This window comes from Solenopsis invicta, chromosome 16 (assembly GCF_016802725.1).
Source record: "Solenopsis invicta isolate M01_SB chromosome 16, UNIL_Sinv_3.0, whole genome shotgun sequence".
Taxonomy (NCBI): domain Eukaryota; kingdom Metazoa; phylum Arthropoda; class Insecta; order Hymenoptera; family Formicidae; genus Solenopsis; species Solenopsis invicta.
Window position 1 is genome coordinate 15,750,427 of NC_052679.1, and position 26,916 is coordinate 15,777,342.

General features: G+C 43.5%; 1 protein-coding gene across 16 annotated transcripts in view; it reads left to right on the top strand.

The window, feature by feature from the left end:
* Positions 1-26,916, top strand: part of LOC105199320 — a 75,027-nt gene that overhangs the window by 28,916 nt on the left and 19,195 nt on the right. For 7 of the 16 annotated variants that reach the window (XM_011166352.3, XM_011166355.3, XM_026136176.2 and 4 more), the window contains 9 exons: positions 10,845-12,598; positions 18,495-18,686; positions 20,179-20,289; positions 21,236-21,325; positions 21,554-21,640; positions 22,644-22,742; positions 24,918-24,998; positions 25,608-25,703; positions 26,102-26,336. In XM_011166352.3, the coding sequence (XP_011164654.2) occupies positions 10,845-12,598; positions 18,495-18,686; positions 20,179-20,289; positions 21,236-21,325; positions 21,554-21,640; positions 22,644-22,742; positions 24,918-24,998; positions 25,608-25,703; positions 26,102-26,336 (2,745 nt within the window). The remainder of the gene's footprint in view (positions 1-10,844; positions 12,599-18,494; positions 18,687-20,178; positions 20,290-21,235; positions 21,326-21,553; positions 21,641-22,643; positions 22,743-24,917; positions 24,999-25,607; positions 25,704-26,101; positions 26,337-26,916) is intronic. The other 9 variants (XM_039459180.1, XM_026136174.2, XM_026136179.2 and 6 more) reach the window with 9 other exon arrangements.

Sequence of the window (26,916 nt, forward strand, 5' to 3'; positions counted from 1 at the left end):
ACTAAAAGAAATGTTTACAAAAAATTTCCTGGTTTCAACATTATTCTATCTGGAAAGTTCTTCAATCGTCCTTTTAATTTAAATGACATTTTCAAGTACTCTAGATTCTTGGTTTTCTTTTTTATGCAAAATGAAACTTACAGTACAAAGAACGACGAATGTTTATTTACTACTGTCGCTTTTGATTTTATAAGAACGATCGTTTACCGATCGCGTTACTCTGCCCGATCGGAAATCGTTACGAAATCTATTTTGCAAGTTAATTTTGAGAACCCAATAAAATGCAGATGCTGCAATATTCTATTCTATTCTTCATGAAATATACATGCCAAATGTTCAGACTGACGAAAACAAGAGGCCATGTAGAGATTGACACTGTTTGACTTCACATACTTTTTTTTATTAGCTTCCGAACGAGAAATGAATTAATGTGCGCTCGAATGTACTGATAAACGTCGACATGACACTCAATTCGTTTCGACATAAAAAAAATTGCATCTGCATCTTAAAAGTGAAAATTCATGATACCGTAGACTCGACACTTATACTTTCCTCCGCACGTGTGGCGTATATATTTCAAATAATAATTTTATTGTTTTATACATTACTGTTTTTATTATCATGTACATGCAACGGCGATGCAGCCCGGCAATCGATTTATGAGGTTTTCAATCGAGCGAAATTACGCGTATCGCGGTTTCTGCACGCGACTCGCGCGCGATTTCGCGGTCGCAGAGCCACGAGAGTATGACCGTCAATTTCGCGGCTATTTTCGAAACAAAGCGCTCACGATCGACAGCTGCGGGAGCGTGGAGAAGGCTCCGCTCTCTATACACAGCTCGTTCGTCGCGAAGGATCGCGGCGCGCCGCTCCATTCTCATTACGCGCCCCGCGTGCGTAATGCGTGCGATGGGCGGGAGCGAGTAAATGCCGTGCACCGACATGCGTGCCGCGTACCCGGCTCGGCGGTGTCTGCCAACTCGATTGTTGGACAACGCTCGTTCGCGTCGTAGAGTCAACGCTTCCTGGTACGCGACACACGGCACCGCCGCGGCGCCGCCCGCTTGGGAATCGCGCGCGACGCGATTTATATTATTAATTGTTGCGAATTAACGAACTGCGTGGCCGCTTCACCCAACGCCACGCCGAAACACCGTTGAACGCCGTTATAAATCTGAGATTTAGAAGGAAGCAACGCCACCGTCGAACGAACGTAGCCGAGGCGACGAAGCGGCGCGATATCTGATTAATGCAGCTGCATTCCTAGCGCGCAGCGCTAAGAATTGCAGCGATAAATTTATAAGAGGGACCTCACGAAATTGTACTTGGGAATTTGCACCTACTTGCGCAAAATTGTGCAAAATTACGCGTAATGAGTGATTTTCGAGTGATTTTTGACACGTCTGTGTACTCCGTTCTTTAGAGAAAGTAATTTTTTTTTTAATACTTCTCATTAATCTTTCCGAAGGACAAGCGCGTTTTATGACACACGGATAATTGAGCAAACGTTTCTGAGCCAGCGGACTTAATTCGCAAACGACCGCCAAAGTTTGTAATTTATTGGTCCATTTGTAAGAATATACCCGTCGTAAAAGTTTCCGTATACGAAAATATGGCTTCCAAGACTTCTAACGTGATCGCGTCAGAGCGTCGTTTCTCAACGTAGATCCGGAGAGACTCCGGATTTGCACCTGCGAACGATAAAGATTCAGGTCGGCTCGCGAATCATTTATACTTGCCAGCTAGGGATTCGTAGAGCCGTATATCAACGCCGCCTTCTTTGTCTCGACAACGTCGAGAGAGGCCGCATCCCATTTTTATATTCTTATTCCATTAGAATCGGCTACACCTCGCGAAACATCCTTACCAAAATATTTGTACTCTCAAAAAAGATATTTGTGTATCGTGGGCGATTTTGAAACAACTACACTGAAAAAAAGACTGGCAATAACTACCAAATGTATAGTGAAATAGTATCAATTAAATATTTGGCTAATGTAAAATAATTTTACTTTTCTAAATATTCAGTAACTTACACCAGATTTGATAATACTTACTAAACATTTAGAAACACAAAATTATTTATGGTTATATTGACAAAATATTTAATTGATATTATTTCACTATACATTTGGTAGTTATAACTACACTTTTTTTCAGCGTATTTTTGCCAGTTCTTCTTTAAAACCATCGTCATGTTTTCGCGAGGAACAGTTACCATAGATAACAATTAAAATCTTGATCAAAATTTAACGCTCTGTTTTATATCTAGTTAAAAACCTGAAATTCAATTAATATTACGTTCCGCGATTTAATGATCAAAGATAATATTTCGTCGTGCTCGAGTAACGCGTATGCCTTATAAAAGAAAGTGTAAATATCACTCTGGACACACACAACCCGTAGAAGTGTGTTGCACGCGCACACACGCCGATCGAAATAGAAATTGCGGAAGGCGACAGAATGGCGACGGATTTAATGCGAGGCCGGAAGCTGCGCGATCATGTGTCGCCGGCCGGCACCGTTTGCCGTCTCTATTTTCCATTCGCGATCGACGTAAAATCGATCGGATTACAGTCCTTGACATAGAACTTCGTCTCATTAATCCATTTCTCGCAAAGTCGCTTGCGTTACAAGAGGTTCTCTCTTGGGGAAAACAAAAGTTTGGATTCGCGCCAGGGTGAATGCCATTTTCGTCGCGGGTAAAAATATTATTCGGCGAAATAATCGTGCAAAATTCCTCGAAGCGAGATGAGTTCGAGCTTTAAATACGTGCCGAGACGAAAGGGAAGAAAGAAAAAAGAAAAGGATTTCTCTTCGAAGTAACGCGCGCGAGATACGAGAAACCCTCGCTCGTGCTCGCGTTCTCGTGGGCGGAATAAAAGGAAGCGGGAAAAACGACGAAAAAGAGGGAGGGAGGAGGAGGTGGAGGAGGCGAGAGGACGGAGAGACGTGTAAGTAAGGAAGGCCGGATAAGTGTGTATACGCAAGCGGTAAAAGTGCATCGGCCGTTTAATTTCGGCTTTCCACGCGCCGAAAATATTCGCGGGCGCCACACTTTCCGCCGCGGCATAGCTTAACGGCTAACAGAGATTCCTGCGGCGGCAGTCTGCCGGTGTCGGTTACCTAATTATAGTTGCACATAGAAATCTGTAAGGGGACACCGCACGCACATCCGCGACAGGAAGGGAGCGAGGGAAGAAAGAGAGAGAACAGACCGGGACCGCGCCTTGTGCATTCGGCTTGTGCAATGAAAGCGCACATCACGCGTGAGACACGCGGAAGGCCGCGTCTGTTCGCTCGTCCGTGCGTGCGTGCGTACGTTGCGTTTCCGCGGATTTATCTTTCGGGGATGATTTAAGACCGTGACAGGGGGAAAGGCTTAATGGCGGGGAGGGTTCTTGACAAAGCTATTCTTGAAATGATTGTTGGTAATCTGAGAGAATTATATTTAGTTTTTCTGTTTGTTTGATTATTTTAAATGGTTTGCATTAATACATTTAACAAATGTAACATAAATTTTCCAATTTTTTGGATGCTCCAATGCCCCACCCAAATCTTTGTGTCAACACAAAATGAATATGTTGGAAAGTGTAAAAAATGTTACACTTTGACAAAATTTAGAAACAGATTGTGAAAACATTTCTTCAGTAAAAATTAACATACGAGGTGTGTTCAAAAAGTATCGCGAATTTTGTGTTTTTTCAAAAATTATTTATTTATTCATGAATATCTATTTTGTCCCCTTCAAAGTAATCCCCATGAGATATTATACACTTGTGCCAACGGTTTTTCCAATCTTCGAAGCACTTCAAAAAATCATTTTTTTTTATCTTGTTCAGCTCCTCCTTCGATGCCGTCTTTATCTCGTCAAGCGTAGCGTAACGTCGTCCTTTCATGGGCCTCTTCAGTTTAGGGAACAAGAAAAAGTCACAGGGGGCCAGATCTGGGGAATACGGTGGCTGCGGCATCATTAGTGTGTTGTTTTTGGCCAAAAAGTCGCGCACAAGCAACGATGTGTGAGCAGGGGCGTTATCGTGGTGCAAAAGCCAATTTTTGTTCTTCCACAAATCCGGGCGTTTCTGGCGGATTGCTTCGCGCAAATTGCGCATAACTTGCAGGTAATATTCCTTATTGACCGTTCTACCCTGTGGCAAGAACTCATGATGCACCACGCCCCTGCAATCGAAGAAAACTGTCAGCAAAACTTTCACATTCGACCGAACTTGGCGCGCTTTTTTCGGTCTTGGTTCGTGCGGCAGCTTCCATTGAGATGATTGAGCTTTGGTTTCCACGTCATAACCATAAACCCACGATTCGTCACCAGTTATGACCCTCTGGAGCAAATTTGGGTCGTCGCGGACAGAGTCCAACATCTCATTAGCAATGTTCATGCGATGCTGTTTTTGGTCGCAATTGAGCAATTTTGGTACGAATTTCGCGGCGACCCGTCTCATGCCCAAATCATTGATAAAAATCGAATGGCACGAGCCAATCGATATGTTTAGGTCCTCAGCAACTTCTCTAACGGTGATTCGACGATTGGCCAATACCATTTTCTCCACTTCATTAATTTTTTCGTCTGTTGTTGAAGTGCTCGGGCGTCCGGCACGCTCTTCGTCGTTCACATCTTCTCGGCCTTCTGAGAACATTTTGTACCACCGATAAACGTTGCTTCGGTCCAAGGTAGCTTCTCCGTATGCCACAGTCAACATTCGGAATGCATCCGCGCACTTAATTTCGTTTTTCACACAAAATTTGATACAGGTTCTTTGATCCATTTTTTTGAATAGGTAAAAATCGAAGACGATCCAAAACACGTGCAAGCAAAACAGCTGTCAACAATTAAGTGAACATTCAAAATGGCCGAGCTTGTCGGCATAAGTGAGAGACATGAGTACCAACATAACGCCACAAAAAGATCGAAATTCGAATATACGTAACCCGCGAAAATTCAAAATTCGCGATACTTTTTGAACACACCTCGTATATGTTGATACTTGCATTTTATTCATTTATCCCAGAATTTAAAAATATATTATTTTTACATCATTCGTTCATTTAGCTATGAATTATATTATTTTATCACTGAGAAACGTTGAATATCAATTTAACACAAAATACTCAATAACACATATACATATATCAGATTTTAAATTAACACTCGATTATGTTAAAAATTTTAACAAGTTTTAACATAATTACAAAATATTTTCTACCGTGTATACTTTTTATTAGAACAGTCGTAAATTGTACTGCAGCTGTTGTTATCGCGAATATCCAAAATATTCCACTAATTAATTCATTGAACCGTACATTCTAGTTCATCTGAAGAAACCGAAAGCGGTCGAATAAGAACATGCTCAGGTAGCTCGCGGTTACTCGCTGACCTGCGTGTTTTAATTTGACACGGATATGTAAAACAGCGCAGCATCATCGGCGATCGATCGAATCACTGACGCGCGACGTTATCCCGATAAAACGCTATCGAGATGAAGGCCTATTCACGATCAATCCAGACGAAGGAGCGTCTGCATTATTCATCAATCTCTGGACGAAGCGGAGGAGTAAAATTTACATTATTGATTATAGCCGGAAAGCTATTACATCCTCGTAAGACACGGGATCGTAGTCACCTGACGCGATGATTTCTCACACAGGCAGAACGCTGCGTTGTGTACTCCTTAAATCATATCGTTTAGATTAATCGCCGCTGTTTTCACCTAGCACCTCGCGCGATTTCCATTATACCGATTTAGTGGATTTATATGACGGACAATAAGACGGGCCTGCGAGACGTCTCGTTCGCGAATGAGGAGATTACATCTCTGGATCCTGCTTATCGCACGCCAGATGAAATATGGAAATTAAATTCCAACAGTCGTCGTTTTCGCACTAATTTGAAAGGTCTCATAACACAATTAGCGCTTAAAATGTTCTCCATTCGGAGTGTATTAATTAGACATGTTCATTTCAACAACACTTTGATGAAGTTTACCGAAAGTAATCGCGGGCTCGTTATCTCATTAACCGCGTTCGGTATTTACGCGCGGGCTCTGGGTACCGTTCGAGAATTTAATTCCGTAGCAGGCGCACGCGGAGGCTCGCGGGTCTACGAACGATCGGTGCCTCTTACGAACGCGCGTACAACCTCGCGTTTCCAACGGCTCCGCCACACTGAGAGAAAAAATTGTAGTGGCGGCAACTGTAAGGGGACAACCATACCCATTTAGTTAATAGAATTATAATTTATAGTTACTGCATTTATATTATAGTTAATGCAACTAAGTTAGTGATTAAGATAATATACTATCTAATATATTAATTACCACTATTTTTTATTAGTTCGCTTAATCACTAACTTAGTTGCAGTAACTATAATATAGTTCGCTTAACTATAAATTATAATTCTATTAACTAAATTGATATGGTTGTCCCCTTATAGTTGCCGTCACTACAATTTTTTCTCTCTGTGCACGCACGCCGTAGTAGAATCGGTATACTCGAAGGTGTATACTTAGAGCGGAGCGCGCATTCAACATAATGCGGCTGCAATATTTTAAGCGGCCACGAAAAGGGACGACGGTATGCGCGATGCAGCCTCGCGCGCCTCCATCGACTCGTGTCGATCCTCGAGCGCGAAGCGCGGAGGATTCGATACGAGATTCAGCTATTTGGACCACCGGCCTTAACGACGCCGAGGCATTTTTCTTGATGGAACTTAATTGCGTAAACAAGGCTGTTTATTACGGCTCTATTTATTACGGTAATTCGCGTTTGTTGCGCGGGTTGTATCCGTCGTTTCTATCTCACCGTAAAACGCACGTCGTGCAGCTCTGGACTTCTATACCCAACATAATTTGATCGCGTGATCAATTATCTTTCATTAGCGTGACGTTACACAAAGCTCTTACAATTTTTATGCGCGCGGTGCATCCAAGTTATAATTAAAATGGACTAGGAACTCTCGAAACGTGTAATTCAATCTTCCTCAATGAGACCTTGAATACGGTAATTTTTCCGTCTTTAGCTTTGTAAAATAGTTTTAATAATTAATTCCGTCTTGGTGAATTTAACAATCGAGCGTTGATACCGCGAGACTATCCATTCACATTTTTTTTTCGAATTATCTCGTCTCTTTGGGTATTTCTTGACTTCTTAAGCCCCCATTTATTTTCACCTCACGATTCGCTCTGGCGATCTCTCGAGTTTCACTTTTCTGCGACTTGAACGAGGGTTACGATTCGATCTTACAGCACGGCAGGGTGCATATTGTGCGCACCTGTCGCTTGACCTAAGAGCGAAAAAATTCTCTCGGCTCGTTGCCTCTCCGTCTCTCTTTCCTTCTCCACCGCTTCCATAACGCTCACTCTCGCTCGCCGCATTTGGGCAGAACATTTTCCGAGGACGAGTACGATGCGCGTCCAGCGCGCGCGTCTTTGAATCGCGGTAGTGTGTCACTCTAAAAATAGAGAGAGGTTGAAACGAGAGGGAAGCTAAGACGCGAGAGAACGAGAGGTGGCAGGACGAGAGGAGAAGCAGAAGGAGGCAAAAGGAGAGTAGAGGCACGTAGTAGAACCAGGAGAAGAGAGAGAGATGCAGGCGATGAAGAGAGAGGGAAAGCGTACCTCTATAGTCTCGGTCGTGAACCCGAGGAACGACCTCGGTGAAACGTCGGGTAAAGAGAAACGAGCAAGAAAGAGAGAGGAAAAGAGAGAGAGAGAGAGAGAGAGAGAGAGAGAGGGAGTTAGACGAGGACGTTAAGAGAAGGAGGAGGAAAGGTAAGATAGAATCGCGGCAGAACGACGCGGACGGGGAGGGAGATTAAATTAAACGGCGCGAAAAGGACTGAAAAGCGATACTGCGGACGCGAACGCGCGTACCAGCGGTCTTGAAAATTTTCGCTCGCGATTTCGGATATCGCGTCGACGTCTCGAAAATGGAGAATAAAACCGAGAAGCCCGCACGTGGCGAAGATGCGCAAGATCGCTCACCGCTTTCTAATTTTGAACCCTCCCCGCATCGCGTCGGTTTACGGGATCGTGCCCCTCTCTGTTTATAAACTCTTACTAGGGATATGTACGCGGCCCTGGAATTTGTCAAATTACCGTAGAGAATTGCGTCGTTCACTCCCGAGCGGCCGAGAACGAATGTGCACGAGGATGCGTTCATTAAAGTAAAACGACGTAAATGAATTGAGAGTGCAAAGTGCTCCATATCTTTGCTAGGATTGTTTTGTACTTTCATTCCGCACGACGTGTAACCCGTAGCGTAGACAATATTTTTAATTGTAAACCGAGGACGCGGGGAAAAGTTCAAGTGGGCTGCGAAACTTGCGTTGTCTCCATTTAGCTTCGATAGGATCCCGACTTGACTGTTGAAACACTTAACGCTAGATGTAGAAGCAGTTATAAATAACGACTTTTCACCTATCTCAGAGTATTCTTCAACAGTTTTGGATTTCATATTTTGAAAGTGCATTCCGTCGCAGAAGCTTAAATGCGCGACGTTGCGGAATGGCTAATAATAGGAAGGGTTGGCTTGCCGGCCAACAACGCCGGTCGGCAGTCGCGACCGAGTCCTATAGAGGCATAACTTCCGTTAATATCGCGACGGACTTGGTACTCCTGGTGCGTCTTGGTGCCCGCACATCCGCGTATGAGGGTATTAAGATAGCACGCATTCCGCGGCCACGGTTTCCGCGATTTCGTAAGCGGGACCCTCGAAAGCGCAGCGCGCGAAAAGCGTAAATGTAATAACAGAGAATGCTCCAGAGTATGATGCCATTATTATTAAAGAGAAAATTGTTTAATATTTACAAAACAATTTATGAATTACAAGTATTCTTAAAAAATGAAATAAAATAATTGGATTAAATTATAATGGACACAATTAGGGCAGGGTGAGATGCAATTTCTTAACATATAGATTTCTATTTTTTTTTTTAACACAAAATACAATCAAACATTTATACTCTAGCGTAATTAGAAAGTTTATAATTTGAATTAGTTAATACATGAATAAGTATAATTCTGTGTCTCTGACATTTTCTACAAATAAACTGTTTTCTTTTAGCGTCTACATTTAACAGAAGAGAAATTGGAAAGAGAAGAAATAATATTATTAAATGCTACTCGTAATTGTAGGGTTCGAATTTAAACTTAATCATTTCATGTAATACCATGTAAGAAATGTTACTTTCAAACAAAAGGAAAAGTTCTTTCTGATAAAAAAAAAGAAGAGTCTTCTACACAACTTTTACGCAGTGAGACTAATAAATAGATGATTGTTAGCATCACACAATGAGATTAGAATGAACAAACTTGAATCTTGAAAATTTTATTTCGTTGAATTGTAACATGTTCAAAATTGCACCACCCTTACTTAAATTTTCACGTATGTGGTTCACTTAATTTATTGTTTAGTTCTTCGTGCAAGATTAATTAACGTGGACAGATACGATGGAAAGGTGTGCAAACATTTACGCTGCGATATTATATTGCTCTTTCGTCGAATAATGTATCTTCGTAACTCTAACAATATACATTCCTCTTCGCTCGAGAAATTAATCGCATTGAAATGTCGCGGTAACAAATTTCGTCGGGCATTATTGGGACCGGCCAGAAGTTGCTTAACAGGCACCTCGTGTATCCGTTCGACCATGATCTTGCACGACCACTTGCGCGGGCTTTATTTTGCATAACCATAAACCGGCACTACTTCGCCGAGTAGCAGATGGTTTGCCATACGCGTACCTGAAGAGCTTTCCTTGCACGCCGATACGGTGAAAGTCAAGTGCGCGGGTCGAGGAGATTGCACATGCTCACATCATATGTCGAATGGAAAATGAATTATATTCATTGTCAGATGTATTATATTAAATATACGCCGTATCGCAATTATGCTGCACCGACGATTACGACCGATTAGGAGAAAAAGATTTACAGGATATTTAGATAAAAGAAAAAAAAACAATAATTGAGATAAAACCTTATAACACAATTAAAATCGGGATAAGGTCAACGAACGTTCTACATTCTTATATGATTTCGTATACATTTTCTAATTTTTTTTAACTACACGCCGTTCGGTCTTGAAACGCAATTCACAAATTCAGGTCCAGAATAATAATATCAAATAATATTAAATTGATAATCAATTTCATAGTATCAAGGACTTTTTATAAGATTGGCCTTGATACTAACGTGTAATTTGTTTTTCACAAGAATACGGATATGTCGTGTATTTTTGTGTTTCAATAATAAGGAAAAAGTCGTTTCGTCAAAATAAACGTCGCTTTTATTACATCGATTAAAACCTTAATTTATTTTATTACGTCGCTTAAAACGTTAATTTGTCACGTATCTTCTTACATTTTTTCGCTCCGCAGTAGAGCGCCCTGAAGAATTTTTATTTCGTCTCGTACTTTCTAGCTCGAAATTACATAGGGAAACCGGTTGCTTATAAGTGTTATTTATCGATCCTACATTTCGCGTTCCCGTTGCCCAGTTTCATCTCTCTGTATTAATCCGTAGTCATCTATAAATTCATACGCTCTTCTCGTACGTGCGGGGAAGGGAAGGGAGGTTGAGGCTGACAGAGAGAGAGAGAGAGAGAAAGAGAAAGCTTATTTTCTTACTATTCTAATAAACTTCTTATAAAGATATTAAGATATCAAAATATGAGAGAAATTAGTAGACTTATCTCGCATTAACGTTTTTTAAGAGATGCTCCTGATTTGCAGTTTAGTGCCGCTTAAGTCCATTAGAAAAGCGTTTTAAATTACACGTTTCTAAACGATGTTAATCTTCTCGATGATCTAAAACGATCGTAACTCTTTCCAGGTGTCCACGGTGTGATCGCACGAGGAACCACGATGGCGGAGGTGGCGACCAAGAAATCGATCAATGTAGTAAGTAGCAAGAAGAACGAAGTGTGCGGTGTTCAGTCTAACAACGGTTTGATTGATTTGGATGGTCTAACCGCGAGTAACACCCAACTAATCTCGTTGTGCGACGACGACGACGATATCGTACTCACAAACAATACGCGTAATGAGCTCGAAAACGACGACAAGAGTCTGCAGGAGTTGATAGAGAGCGAGCTGGCGCTGAGGATCTGCACGAGCGAGAACGATGATGAGACAGTCGAGGAAACCGAGAACGTCGTCGCCCAACCGGAAACGATCAAGAGGATCGTCCTGGATCGCCGGCAGGATCCCGTCGACGTTAACGCGGAATTCATAGCGGCCGAGAGCGAGCACTATTCTCTGATCGAGGAACCGTACGGTCATCGAAACGGTCACGTGTCCCCGCACGTCGACGTGAAACCGGAACCCGTGCACTTCCACGACGAGGAAGAGGATCGAGCGTTCATCGAGCAGCCGGAAGCCGGCATCGCGCCGGTGATCATTCAGAAAACGAACGAAAATGATCAGGACTTGAGCCGTGATGAAGCGACCGTCGACGTTGACAACGACAGCGAGGAATGTCAGGCGGTCGTCAAGGAGGCTGCGCCTCCCAGGGATGATCCAGAGAATGTAACGAACGATCTCGTAGACGGATCGAACTCCCAGTCTTTCCCGAGTTGTCGTCCGGTGGATAAACACCAACGGGAAGAAGAGCTGATACAGAAGATGACCATGCCGGACGACGCGGATCTCCTTCGCGCCGACGTCGAGGAAAGGAAGAACGTGGACGACGACATTCCAGACACGTGGACTGAGCAGGCGCCACTTTCGGATGGTCAGCAGGCCGATCAGTTCTCCGACAACTTCAACGAGGCGCTCTATCCGCAGGATCGAATCCTCGAGGAGCAGAAATTCCCTTCGACGAATGAAGAGTCTTCCACAAACGAACATATCGATACGCTTAATGATTCCTACAATCGTATTGAAGAGGAGGAGGAGGAAGAGGAGGAGGTGGAGGAGGAGATTCTGGCATCGCTGATCCGCCGGGACAAATCGTCACCCTCTAAAACTATCGAAGAGACCCATTCTCGCTTTTCCGACGACTGCATCATCAGCCAGTCCGAGATATCCGCGGAGATGGCCAGCACGCAAGAGTTTCTCGACATAGAACGCCGCGTGCTGAACGAAGAGGCCGATCAACAGGAGGCACCGCGGATCGTGATATCGTCGGAGATCACCACCGAGGCGCAGACAATGCCGGGATCGGTCCTGGAGAACGAATCGCCGGAGTGTCCCGTCGCGGAGGACACGCAGAACCCGGCGGACGAGTCCTCGAGCGAACTCTCGGCGTCGGATTTGACTTTCATCGAGAAGACCGAGGTCGTGGTGTCGGACACGAGCGTGACGATCTTCTCGGAGACGAGGCAACTCGTCGCCGAGCAGATTGGGAACCTCGACTCGTGGACCACGGTCGAGGAGGCCACGAAATCGGCGGACGCCGAGGAGCAACGGCGGGGGGACGCGACGGCGACGGCGACGGCGACGGCGACGGAACGCGACGCGGTTAATGACGCGACGAGGGACGATAATGAGGGAAAGCAAGACGATTGCCTCGCACCCTCGTCCCCCCGCGCGCCCCTGGCCACGCCGGACGAGACGGAGACGAGCGATGTTTCTAACGCCTGCGACGTAAGTGTGCTTTTTTCGTGGATTAACTCGACGCCCGCTCGAGCGACGAAGGAGCGGCTCGAAGGAATGAGCTTCGAAACGCCGACGGGCTCTCGTTCGCATCTGCATAAATCGAAACTTCGCACTCGCGACTATTTTCACGGTAAAATTAATTAATATGTCACTGCCGTAAACTTTGTGATGACGATGACGTGTAATATTTCTCATGAATGCGAAACGCTGAGAAGATTCACAGCCTCGAATGAGGTCGCGAGCGCTTTCCTTCGAGCCACCGCATTCGTTCGTACAGGTAGGAGTATATGTAATTGTTCTTGCGATTCATGGAGATAATTAATGCCTGATTTGCTCAATTTTTCTCAACGTCGCGAGTGTGACGTCGTGTGACTTTGAAAAATTAATCGTTTCTTGTGTGGTGTTGCTTATCACTAGAATTGCCGATCAAATCTCGCAGTATAAAATTCCAAACGTCGTAACGTTCTGACGTTACATACAATTCAGATTATATAATTTATGTGCCTTGATATCGATAGGGTTGTGCCTTGCGTTTACACGTGACGTAAAACTGCAAACGTTCGGCGTGGAACGCATCTCGGGTACTCGCGAATCATATTCCGCACGTTGCGCAAGAGAAATACAAGCGCCATAACTTAAAACAGCGTTCAGGTTGTTGCTTGCGTCGGATAATTCCTGCGAGCGCATTGTGGATCCGATCCTCCTAGCAATTTCTACAAGACTAATTGCGCCATCGCTCTCACGTAACTCCTACGCATGTTTTTACACGTTAGTGCGATTAATTTCATTCATTTTTTTTTTTTAACAGCCGCGAAATCATCAGGAAAGGGATTTCCGCGAATGCCCGCGGGGTACTCGCACAATCCGCGATATCGATGTGCGCTAAGTTTAGCAAGTTTACGTTCCTCTTACTATTTATAGCAGCGCGAATCGCTAAAGGAATAACGTCGCCGATTTATTCGGTTCGAACCTTCGAACCCTCGACACATAAGATACCCGAGTCGAATAGGTCCATTTAATTTATTTCTGAGAAATTTTATTTATAAAGATATTGAAACAAACTAAGTGAGAATAAAATCTTTGTGTCAATCATTCAAAAATAAAAGATACAACTTTCGTTATTTAGATTATTAATATAAATAAACAAGAAAGAAATTTTTTTTAATTCTACGCGTCGTTATTTTTGGTCTTAAAATAACTTTCGGCTACTCTTAAATCAAAATAGTAATTTTAATATTAAATTAATAGAACAAATTCTTCTTAGTCTTAAACTAATCATTAACTGCAAAAACAAATCTCTTAGAATTTACTTCACTCTTAAATGCTATAATTATATCTTTAATTTCGGCTTTAAGCAACCTTTTCATATTTGGTAATTTATAGATATTTGGGTGTAATTTTAGCTTCTTCAAAGATAGTAACATTGAAAATCATTATTTTCTAATGTAAGCTCTGCACACAAATAAGTAACAATGGCCATAAATGAACTTATTTGATAGGTGCTTGATTGTTTCTAAAAAAATACACTTTCAAAAAATCAAAATATATATGTGTTATTTTCTGTAGTTAAGAAGTTTAATAATATTATAATAAACCATAAAACACACACAATGTACATCCATGTAATATAGGTGATGCATACACTAAGCATAAAGCGCGTTTTTACATAGTAAATTCGAAAGCGGACTTGAATTATTTATTATTTATTTAGCGCTGGACCTTATTCCGCTTGGATACCTTATTTCAAAGTATCGAGAGTAAATTCAAGTCCAAATTAATAATTGAGAATTAATTATTGATTCTCCTCGTTCTTACGATTGCCTATCTACTTTTGCATATAGTGTTTCTCAGTCTCAACCTGGACGTTATTCGACGTGCCTTTCGCAACAACTCATTACTCGCAAAACGCGAACGTGTATTATCTGCCTTTATCTTCTCGATACCCTCGAAGGTACACCCTTCTAAGATCAGCAGCGCGTGACGATCGCTCACGCTACAAATCTCATGCAAATGCAAGACCTGCAGTCACAACGGAAGCCGGCTTATCGCCATGAATTTCGTATCAACTCGCGGAACGCCGCTTGTAACGCAGTGACTCGGCATACGCGCACTCGACCAAATTGAAAGACGGGGAGGGTACTTAATTCTCCAAAAGCTTCTCGAAACGATGTTTTATCCTTAATTGGCAACGACCTTTAAACTCGTGCATTCTGTATTCTGGGCTTGATAATTATATTTTTAAGCGATTTACTTTCTGCGGTTTCTACCTTCATTATCTGTAAATGCAGTGTAGATTTAAAGAGAGATAATAGCCGTTTTTCGTGATTAATTTTACTGCTAGCATGGTAAAAGGCGGAAAGAATTTAAAACGGGACACTCAACGATCGTATATCCGTGAGTAAACAATTATTTACTCGTCGGACTCGCGGACTCGTGCTTGAAAAATTAGATCTCGAAGCTATATTATTTAAGATATTAAAAAAAAAACAAAAAACACTAATCAAGCTCTCGGAGCGAGACTACCAAGGCCACTTGCCCAGACGGATGTCGCTAGTTAAGGGCTGAGACCAAGATTGAGGTCACATCAAAGTCGATCGTACGCTGCGCGCAACCTCTTAACGGCGTCCACAATCCTCCTCGGCCGCTTCCCCCTGGAACATTCCTCGTCTCGGTACGGTTCTGCTCGCCGAGCAGCAGAACCCGAGCTGCTCTCTCACCTGGCCAACCGGCTCCACGTGCCCGATGGAAACGGCCAATCGTTGGCGGCGGGAAGCGGCCGCACGCTGCGTGCCACGCTTTGGAGAGCATCGAGTTTCCTGAACCCGTTACGAGACGCGCACTCTCCTCGGCAGAGGAGAGGCTACGGCACCTCAGACATCTCTGAGGCACCACGCAGCGCGGTTGTTCGTTCACGTCCCGAGGAGCGATCTCGAGGATGATCATCGATCAGGTACGACCTGAACGACCCACCTGGTGTTGGTGCAGGGTCGCGATAAACTCGAGTGTGAGCGGGGGAGGTGCGCGCACCAGACGACACGGTCGTTGAACAAGAACATTCGCCTTTTTTCCTTCAGTCTTACCACGTATTCTTCTTATTTCTCTCTGCCTCTCTCTTTCTCTCTCTACATTCTTCTCTTTCTCTCTACCTTGCTCCCACTCTCGCTGCGGTTGCCGACCATCTCGTTCGCGCTTCAAGCCAAGCGCTCTAGCGGCTCTTTCTTTCTCCTTCTGTCCTTCGTCGGGCTTTCGTCGACCCCGTTGCCAAGGTGGACGCGCGTTCGTCATTCTGATTGCGAGTGCGTGGCCGGTGTCAGTGCTAGAGGCTGCTCGGATCAGCGTCGCCGGAGTAAGTCCGAGGAAGAAGGTCCGGACTGTGTGTCTTCGGGATGATATAAGTTGTGAACTGGTGATGACGTGAGCTCGGCATTGCTTTCGCGAGAAGGTTCTCGGCGAGTACCGTGGAGAACGTCGGAAGTGACTGTCTTCCGGTTTCTCGAGACGAATAATCGAGGTAACGTAGACTCTCGGAACTTGGCTTTTGTGCTCCGAACGGAGAGTGTGTAAGCACGGGTGGAGTACCGTAAACTGATCTGGTGGTCGCAGGGAAATTGTTACGAGAGCTCCAATTGTTCGGAAGGACCTTGACAGAGGATTGGGAAGTGTGCCAGGATTATTCCCAAGTGCCAATTTTGCACAGCACGTTTCTCGCGCGATTTCTCCAAAAATTCCAATAAACTTCTTCATCGTTTAACATTGGAAATAAGAATATTTCTCACTGAGAGAAAAGTTTCGCCAACTTATCACAATTATCCTTCATTTCCTCGTTGAACAAAGGGTTTTTTTTTTTGTAGACATTTGTCAAAATCCATCGGATCCATCCGATTAAATTACTCTTTGATTCATTCGAAGCATTTTAAAAATTATTCAGCTTATTCTGGTTTTCGATTTCTCATCGAATTATCTTTTGCATTTCGTCAATTTCGAATAGCGACGCAATCGCGTCGCGCCGATTTCTCGACGTTGGATAATTGATGGTCTAGCGTCGAGGTGCGCATTATTATGTCGCGCTTTGCGCTACGCTCGCATAGCTCATATTCCGTTCTGGAATATTGCTTTTTGCGCGCGCGGCTTATCGGAAATCTTCCTTGTCGGACGGCCTTACCTGTCGAGCAATTACGCCATCGCGTATAAATCGTCGAGACCATGAAAACCTGACGCTCTTATCAGTCGCCTCTGATAGCCGCGTCCGAAACGAGCCGGCTGCTCTCGCATTCCGAACGGGTCGAGGCCCAAATCGCCGTGCGATGGACGAAGACGGCGTTTCTCGTCGTCCCTCGTGATTCCAATTTTTACTCGCAGTCCCCTATCTTTTTTCTTGGCTCGCATTCTCGCATAATTCTCTCGGTAATTATTCCGTTACCTCATATCGCGTTATCGTAAATGCGAGGCTTGGATTATTACCAGCCGGACAATTACGAGTCGGGCCGGGAATCACGTAGGCGAACGACGTTTTAATTGCGGCGTGCGATATCGCGACTAGTTTCGCCCGGTGGGTGAAGCGGAGTGCGATTAGACAAATATTCCGTCCGAAATCTCCGCCTTTCTAACGCGCCGCGGATGCTCGCGTTATGCGCGCTCGCGTACGTCTCGGAGGACGAGAATGAATCCGATCGTCGGAAATGAAACGGGAATGAAGTGCGCGACGCGACGTGTCCGATGAACGAATTTTCGAGCGGCAATTTGAAACGTCCATTTTTTATTCCGCCAGTGAAATTGTTGAAAGCTTGATCGACTGCGCTGTTAGCAAAGACGATATTGCAATTTAATTTATTACTTCTGCGGCACGCTTTTTGCCTCACGTCAATCCAGCTCTCATTTTCCACACGTTTAATTCACGGCAGTTTAATAACTAAGATTTTACGGGCGCGCTGAACAGGAAATAGACTTGGCAAAAATTCTTTTGCGCGTGAAAAGATGATGAAGATTTATCTCTCATAGCGAAGAACGTCAGAAGGCGAAGATAACGTAACGGGCTCGCTAATGTTACTCTTTTCATCGCCGCGCGTGTACTTTTACATTCGATGGGAATATTGCGTTACAGCACCGTGAAATCGATATTATTGCTTGCAAATCATGTTCGTTAGGCGAACGTAAACTTCCGCGTCGGACCGCAGAGACCGCGCGTTTCACTTACCTCGGCTGCGCAATAAAGACTATTGAATCTCAGCGGCACAATGGCGCGCGCTAAATCTAGTTTTACTCTGTATTCCTTTTCCGAAGACCGCGTGCCCGCCCACGCGAGTTCGCGAAAGAGACAGCATCGTATAAGAGATCCTTTAATCGGAGTTGCGACAAGCGGATCAGTCTTTCTATTGGCTCCTTATTTGTAATCCATTCGGTACATTTGAAAGTGAAAAAAAAGGAAAGAAGGAGGACAAACGAAAGAGAAGAACTAAGGAGACAAATATTATGAATTATTTGTTGACATTCAATTTTCATGTTTGCAACCATTCGGCTAAACGCACTGGATCTCTTGGAAAAATGTTAAGTACGTAATAATTTGTGGACGAGTTATTACAAAAAGGAGTCAAACATCTAGTCAGTTTTATGAATTTTTAATATCTATATTTTACACTGTACAATATCGTTATTCCTTCTTTATGCATGCGTTCATGCGAGAAAAAAGGAAAATATTGTTATTTTTGTCTATCCGCTATTTCTGATCCACTTTGTCGGAAACTCTGATTAAAGGATCTTCGGTGGAAAGATCACCGAGCGTCCATTTCAATTACTCGCGAAAGATTTCAACGCCAGTGTCGCCGAAGAAAATTATTCCAAATATTTCAGATGCAGCGTATATGTATCTCTTTTTTTTCCGTCGCAGAGCGAGAGCCGCGAGGAAACAGTGACCACCAGTTCCAGCGTGGTGACCTCCTCGAAGGGTGGGACCAAAACGAAAAAGAAGAAGATCGAGGGCGTCGCTGGTAACGATGCCACCTCGCCGAACCTTACGCCGCGCACAAAGAAAACTAAGAAGAGCAAGAAAAGCGATCTCGAGAAGGAGAACATCTCCGTGGTGAGTTATAAATCGTTTTGATAGACGCGCACGTGTGCGCACGGGATGTCCCGCAGCTATCCTTTCACCGGTACGTGTTCTCTAATCGTCGTGGCGTCCGTCGCGTCGGCCCCGCTCGAATGAAAATTTGATAGAATATCAAATTGAAAAGAGTTGTTGAGCCAAACACATTATAGTAAAAAATCGAAATTATTAAATTTTTATAAATGTATCGTAAAAATTCTTGTTGTTATCGGATTGTCGGCAATCTCACTGAAATTAGTTTGATCAGATCGGTAAAAGGATCGGATGAATGAACAAAATCGATGTTTGTTCTGGGACATGCTGTGTCACGCGACTACATCATACACACTGTAGATCGTATCTATTAATTTGCCACGATCTGTACTAATTATCGACAAGACGTATATATGTACATATATGTATGTCAACGCGATTTTTCTCATCCAGTAAACGCCGGTTACTGGCCGCCACTCTCGGGAGACATAATTGAGGGCCTACGACGCGTGTGCGAGATGCGCGGGTACAAAATCACCGTTGCGGGGCACCGTTATCACGCTAATTATCACTGTGCCCGGTAAAACTCGCCGCCGGGCGCGATCGCGCCGGTGAAAACCGGAAGCTCGCACTTTTGGTATATCCCCATCTGCATGTGCCGGCCCGCCGGCTTTTCCGGATGTCGTCGGCACAGATAGCAGCGAGTTTTCTACCTGACGCTCTTCTCGGAATCGCCGCGCGCCGATCTGATACGCGATCGCGACCGATATCGGAGAAGCGCTATTAAGTGGAGCGCGGACGATATCGATCAAGATTGCGAGACGTTTCCTTTTTACGGGGCCCGTCCTCCGAGCACAATTACAGCTAAGTTGCAGCAGAGCTTTTACTTCTCTTCCGAGATTTGTCCTTTATGACGTTAACGGTAGAAAAAAGATGATTGGACGATATTATTTTATTCAGTAACATGTTTGAAACATTGCTAAACGAGGAATAAAAATGTTGATTATATCTATCATTATCTATTTGTCGAGTGCATTATTGTATCACACGATTGAAAAAGTTTATATACATATTGATTTAAAAATACGTAACGTCTCGTTTATAAGTTAATACGATTTTGTACAATATCGTCCAATGATGCGCAGACATCTGTGCGGATGAGATTGCGTAGCAAGTTACTTTTCTTTATATAAAGAAAGCTTTTTTATATAGTAAATGCAAGCTAAAATAGATATCGATGAAAAAGTTTGCGAACGAAAGAGATTCAGAGTGTTTCCGATCATGTACCATATTTCTGAAAATCGAATTGTGAAGAAACGCGTCGTATAAAACGAAATGTGGAATCGACGTGGAGCGTGCAATAATTATTCCTGCTTTTGATTATCGTACATACGCGACTAACGCGGCGCAAGTTAGCGTAGACGCAGCTTATTAATCTCTCATGCAGTTGCAATGCATGTTCAGTGTGTTCGTGTTTCTTTTGTTTTTCCATCAGAACTGTAGCTTACGAGACGCAAGCATGCATACGGGCACTCGGCGATCGCATTCGGAGATGATCGATTTTTCCGACGAGGACGATTTATCGAACGTCAATGTTAAGTCACTGGTAAGTTGCGCTGAAGCGTACGTATCTGAGAATTAACACCGCAAATTACACACGCCAGTAATTACAGTCCGAACGTAATTTAATCCTCCAGTCTTTACAAGTCTCGAATCTAATTTTATTAACGATATTACGCGCCTTGGAAATTAACCTGCGGTATGAAATAGCTCATGTTTAAATTAACACAGAATTCATCGTAAGGAGCAACTTTTGACATTTAAGTCAGATCCTGCGAAATGCCCTGTATTCTCAGACATTCCATTTTCTTTTCGTTTCCCTCACTTCTCTCGGCACGGAGAAGTGTTGCCCAACGAAACGCGTTGCATGTGTGCGCGGTGCAAGTACCATTTTCTAAGATTCGTTTCTCAGCCGACGAGATGAATAGACGCGCAAACAGAGATTTATCCCGGCCACTCACCTCCAGTGATCTACCAGACGCGAGAGAACGGCCAGCTAGAGCGGCTCTAAATAATTAGCGGCGGGCGCAGCAGGCGCACAATCGTTCCATTAAGCAATTAAGAGTTACCTACGCCGCTTGATTAAGCTCGCTTGATTACGCTAACGAAATTACGTTGTTACTTTCGGGAATTGCGTGTGTGTAACTTTGTCGTCGCACGAGCGTGAGCCAGCTAAAATTCTCGCGTTTTTACCTGAGTAATGAGTTGACATGACGGGACATATTTCCAATCCCTTTTCACAAAGTGAAGAGACGTATCTCCCCTCATATGTCTTCCTGTGTTGAAGCCAATTCGAGTGAGTTACACGTATGACGATCGGTATTAATGTATAATAATTAAATCAGATAAATGTCTTGCGAAAATTTTGCGCTCCGTATGATTGCAATTTACGCGATCGCGTAAAAACGCTCCGAACGTATCCGCATATGTTGCCGCATGTCGCATACTGATCCGCCTGCATTTTTGTTCTTTTTTTCTTTTTGCGCACGCAGACACAGAATTATGTCTCGGAGACGAGTCGTAGCGATCAGGAGAAGCTGTGCAGGGAGCGGATTGCGACCGGCGTCTCCATCAAGCAATTAGTAAGTAATAACTATGTAGCCGGCACTCGGTCGCGTTTACAGCGAGGAAGACGTGCCGGATAGTGTTGTCAATTACTCCATCGTGGCCTTTCCACCGTAGAATCGGAAAGGCTCAATTTTCTCGATCGACGAGATTACCGACTTAATTAATAACATACGCTTTCGCCGCAAATCTGCTTCGTTAATAATACTGATACATTTGTCAGATACATATTTTGTCACTAACAGTGTCGCAGCTTTGGCGACATCTCGAACATGAGCGACGGCGATCAGGCGACTTTTGGGAAAGCGAGCCACTCGATGGAAACCGAGGAGGTTTGTATATTATACTAATTCGTACAAACGTCCACGCATCGTGAATGCCTCGTGTTCGTTGTTCTTGTCCTGATCGATGTAGTTGAAAATGATGTTGTAATAGTCGTGCAAATTTTGGCTAATATATTTATTTCCTATTCAAATTATAAATCTATTTCCATACGAGAGATCTTAAATTTATATTTTATCTTAAAGCTATAGTTAAAAGGACGCTAAGATTCTCTTAAAAACTGGAAGATAAATTCTTTATGATACTTGGTTAATTGAAAAAGCAGAAGTCGAGTTTTCTCGATTTACGAATAAGTTTTCACTTGTGTTTTGCAACGTGTTGCAAATTTTAGTAATTCGTAATTTTTATTCACTTGCGATTTCTATCGTAGTAACGAGGCAAGGAGGTCGATTATCCAGCTGCCTAGACAAAATTTGCAAGCATGCAAATGCTTATTAACGATGTTGCAAATTAATTTCCGGTGTGTACGACAGGAATGAAAAGATGCATTATGTAATTTGTTGTTGCATGAGCCACTTTCGATATTTGCTTTATAATGTGGCAACATCGTATTTACATCGATTCCAAGCAAATAAACATCCCGATAATGTACTAATCGCATCTGGAGCGCGAGTTCTGTGACACAAATTTCTAATAATAACATATAACTATTTATTTTCTGCTAATTGTATTCTCGTAGAAAGTATTTTTATCTCTTTACGCGAGATAAAAAAACGTTTTCAATAAAGCATAGCTTCGTTATTCGAACAATGCCACGAGTGTCTCGTGGCAATTAAAATTGGAATATCAAAGTGCCGGTGTGCAAAATTGAAACAAATTTTTCGCGCGAAACATTTTCACTGGCGATTTTTCAAGAACCTGTAACGTCGATTGGCGAATATTTCTTTGATAAGACGGCTCCGTTATCGCGATCAATATTTCACAGAGCTCGCGTCTCTCGAAACGACTCACCGCTAATTTGTATTCTCGTTGACGCTCTCGCCCCGATCGTAGAAGGCGAGGTCGATGGGTGATCTGAGATTATGCGAGCAGGGTTACTCGCGGTTCACCAGAGACGCACTCGTCTTCGCCAGGGTGTCGGTCAAGGCCCTCGTAAGTACCTCTCGTAAACGGCACGGACAGCATTAAAGTCAGCCGAGCGAACGGAATAACGTTAGATAAAGCGCGCGCGAGCCCGGCCTAATGAAACTAGTATTTTATCCAAGTTCGCGATCGGCTATTTTCTACTCGGGAGTAACGATCTATAGAGCCTCTCGCGGTGGGTGTGTAATTGTTCTATCCTACGGTACCTGGAGGCGGCCGATTACGCATTTGCCGTGCTCTCATTAAATCGCGAATATAAGCGAGGCGAACGCAACCTTCGTGTCCTCGAACGTTGCGTCTGATCGGCGCATTAACTTATAATGTTCGCGTCGCAGATCGTTCTCGTAAAAAAATTAAAAAAAAAGAAAAATGACAATTGCTGCTTTGGAAAAGAATTTAATAAGAAACGTGAGAAAAGCACAAAACGTTCTCTGGGTAAAAATGTCCGGATGGCATTCCTCGGAATAAAACGCTCGGTCAAGTACACCGCTACGCACTCCGGAGAACTCGCCGCACGCACGCCGCGGTAGTTTACCGTCACGCCGCGAATGCTGTCTCTCCATTTATGGAAGGGCCGACTTGATAATAACAGACTACTTTGCCCTACTTCAGCCGATTACGGGGAAACGTAGGGTCCGGATGTCGATTACAAGTTTTTTTTCCCCCGTATTATCGGTCACGCGGTAATCGGGATTTCGATGTGCAACTTCGTCTCCCGTCGAGATACGCGCGTCCCATCGGAATTTCGTGCGCTGTTTCGCGTTTCCCATCGCGAGTGCGAATGCGGAGAGAAAAGCGGGAAAGGAAGGAAAAGCGGGTCAAACGTCTTCGCGAGTTAGCGAATCGCGACGCTCGCTGAACGTCGCGAAGAAACGTCTGCACCGAGGAGAAAAAGTTGTTGGTTTGACTAAATTTTTCAACTCGATTGAATTTCTTCAGTTCAAGTATTTTATGTATTTAAGTCGAATACACAAGTTAAACTCGGAATTTATTTGATTTCAATCAGAAAGTAAATGATATTTGAGTCTTTCTGTAATCAATAATTATTAAAGTATTCTCTATAGTCCATAATTATGAAAAGCACGTCATACAATAACTTGAATTAATTAATTATTTTAATATTAATTAATTAATTAAATTAAAAAGTACAAATATGTTTTATTTATTCTTATTTATGCGTATTTATTATTAATTGCTTATTATTATTTTCATCTCAGAAACAAATCACAACTATCCAAGAATGCTGATATACATTTGATGATGTATGACGGTGTCGAAAGCAAAACCAATTCGAGATAACGAGTGAATTTGCGAAATGATCACCCGACGTAATTTAACGAATAATTTCGTAGTATTTCGAACGATGTCCTTTGCTCGTTCATTGCGTTTGTTCCCCTTTTCCTTGGTCATTCGACGCAGCAGTTGGCAAAACTCCGAATCGACGATTAAAATGCTTCACGCATATATCACGCGAGCTAAAAGTAGCGTGTTAGTGTATTTGCCACGCTGACAAAAAAAAAAGATTCTTTTTCCTTAAAGCTCCTTCGCGAGAAATCGTAAATAATTCAACGCGGGAAACAGGCTGCGAATGCAGCGTTCAATCGCATCAGGGAAAGACCGATTAGCGATACGGTGCTTCGTGTAGCAGATGTCTTTAATATTGCGCCGCAATATTGAAGAGACGGCGACCGGCCGACGGTTTCTTTCGCGGAAAATCTCTGCCTTCTCCCGCACACTCGCCTCGAGGACGTAATGCATACGTTTTGCCGAGTATACGGTAGAAAAAGAAATAAATTGTTACTCTCGAAAGTAAATATTAGCCCGAGGCGCACCGTCGTCTCCACCTCCGAGAGAAGGCACTCGTCCTCAACCGCGCGAGGGATATACCTCTGCCAATGCGCAGATCGCGGCGACTCTGAAATTTCCGGCCGCGTGCGTCGCTCGACAACACTGTAACTCCGCGGAATGTCGCGAGCCCGTTAACCGCTGCGTCCCGAGACGGTAATCGGCTTACCGTGTCTCGTCCACCTGTATGTTCGTTTTCTCTCTCTCTCTCTCTCTCTTTTTTAACACCAAAACCGTACTAACCCGCGACCCATTTCTTCTCATTGTTGCGCGACGCTACACCTCCTCCCGGCATGCGAAACCCTAAATTGACACTGAAACCGACTCCCGGGGGCACAGAGGGCTTCCTACTGTAGTTTGGCAAGCTTAACGAACGAGGGTAAGGACAAGGATCTGGCATGCGAAAGGCCGAAGCTCGAGGTAAGGTCCTAACGAAGCAGGAGATAGAACCTTAGCGTAATAAGGTCGGTTCGTACAGAGGTCTCATCCGAGTCTTTTTTCCCTTTTTTTTTTATTGCTTTTGCTGCTCTTAAGAAGAAATAGAAAAGTGTGCTTCGCTTTCTTAGCTTGCGATTGATTTTGCCTGTTTTCAGACCTTTGTACGATCTCTCCTCGAAAAATAAACGTCACCCTCGTGTGAGAGGACGCATGACACGACAAACAAAATTTGAAATATTTCATTATCATAATTGATAATAACGTTGCCTCCTTTCGATCAAAATTATTTTTTTTTCTTTTTTGAGAGAACTATAGTTGAACATTATACGTGCAAACAATCTTCGATCATTTGCGCACGAAGATGACTGACGAGTGTCATGCCTGCTTGTTTCTTCTACCCCCTCTTTCTTGCATTAATAATTTTGACAATAGTAAAGGGTTGCCGAAGGATACGATTTTCTCATTCCGTTAATGATGTTAGAAAAAAATCTTTGCCTGCGGAACGTATTTTCGCGTCTTCCTCTTTTCTTCTGCTTTCAATGTTTAGACCCGTAGTACTTAGTATCTGATAACAGCCGTTTGTATTTACAGAAATCGAGCTTTAACAAATTCGACGCTCTTACCAAGAAGACAGTTCTGCACGTGCGTTCGGTCGATGCGGGAAAAGTCCAACAGCAGCTAAATGCCGTGAGTCTCCATTTTTTACTTTATATTAAATTCGCAATATTTGTCGCTGTAATTTTTACTTAGCCGTAATTTGTAGTCATACTCACAGCTAAGCTTGAAAATAAATAAATGTAGGACAATTTGCATACACCTGCGAACGCTAATGACGTTAATGAGATTGATCCATGCCCGACAAAATTTCATAAAACCTTTTATCTCTTTTCTAAATTAAAGTTGCATTCAAAATTATTTTTTTGGACGATAAAGTGATTTGTTAAATTTCGACTGAAGCTCGCACTTCGATAAGCGCACGTTTATAACCGGGACGTAATCTAGAATGTCATCCGCTCGCTTCTTCGTAAGGAAGGAAAGTGAAAGTCACGAAGGTGGTAATTAATTTGCGCACTGGTGCATTGCAGGTGGGCCAGAATGCCGATGCGAATACGAATTGTCGCAGCTGCGGCAAGGTCGTGTTCCAAATGGAGCAGACAAAGGCCGAGGGCCTGGTCTGGCACAAGAATTGCTTCCGGTGCGTGCAGTGTAGCAAGCAGCTCAACGTGGACAATTATGAGAGCCACGAGAGCACGCTCTACTGTAAGCCACATTTCAAGGAGCTCTTCCAACCGAAACCGGTCGAGGAGTCGGACCAGCCCGGTAAGATGATTACCGTCCCGCGCAATACCCGCGCGTACGCGCACCGGCGTATTGCAGCCGCTAATCTGCTTAAACGGATCGTCTTTACGAATTACTCGTTAAATCTTAACGCGGACGCTTAAACGGCCGACCGTGGATTCCATTTCGCCGCTAATCTCCCGGCCGAGGCGAACTTTGTGCGGGCAAAGTGAGAGCCCGGTTCTCGATCAGAGATTATTAAAGGAATGTAAAGACATATAGGCCTGAAGATACGCTTCGACGGGAGTAAACGGGAAAATTGGAGGAGATAAAGTTCGCTTTCTCGGCATCGTCGGTCGTAAATTTCTTTCACGTTTTATGATTAACGACGTGCGCAGAAAAATGTCATGCTCGTGCTGAGAAAAGCGATTACTTTTAATTTCCTTCTTTTAAGAAACGATTAACCTTGTAAAGAATATTCTCTTGAAAATCATTTTAAAATGTACTCATTCATATTTACTTGAAACGAGTAATATTTATTTAAAATAAATTTTTGTGTACACACAGAAAAATACATATTGTACTATAAATTACTTGAACGAAGTAAATATTACTTATTTTA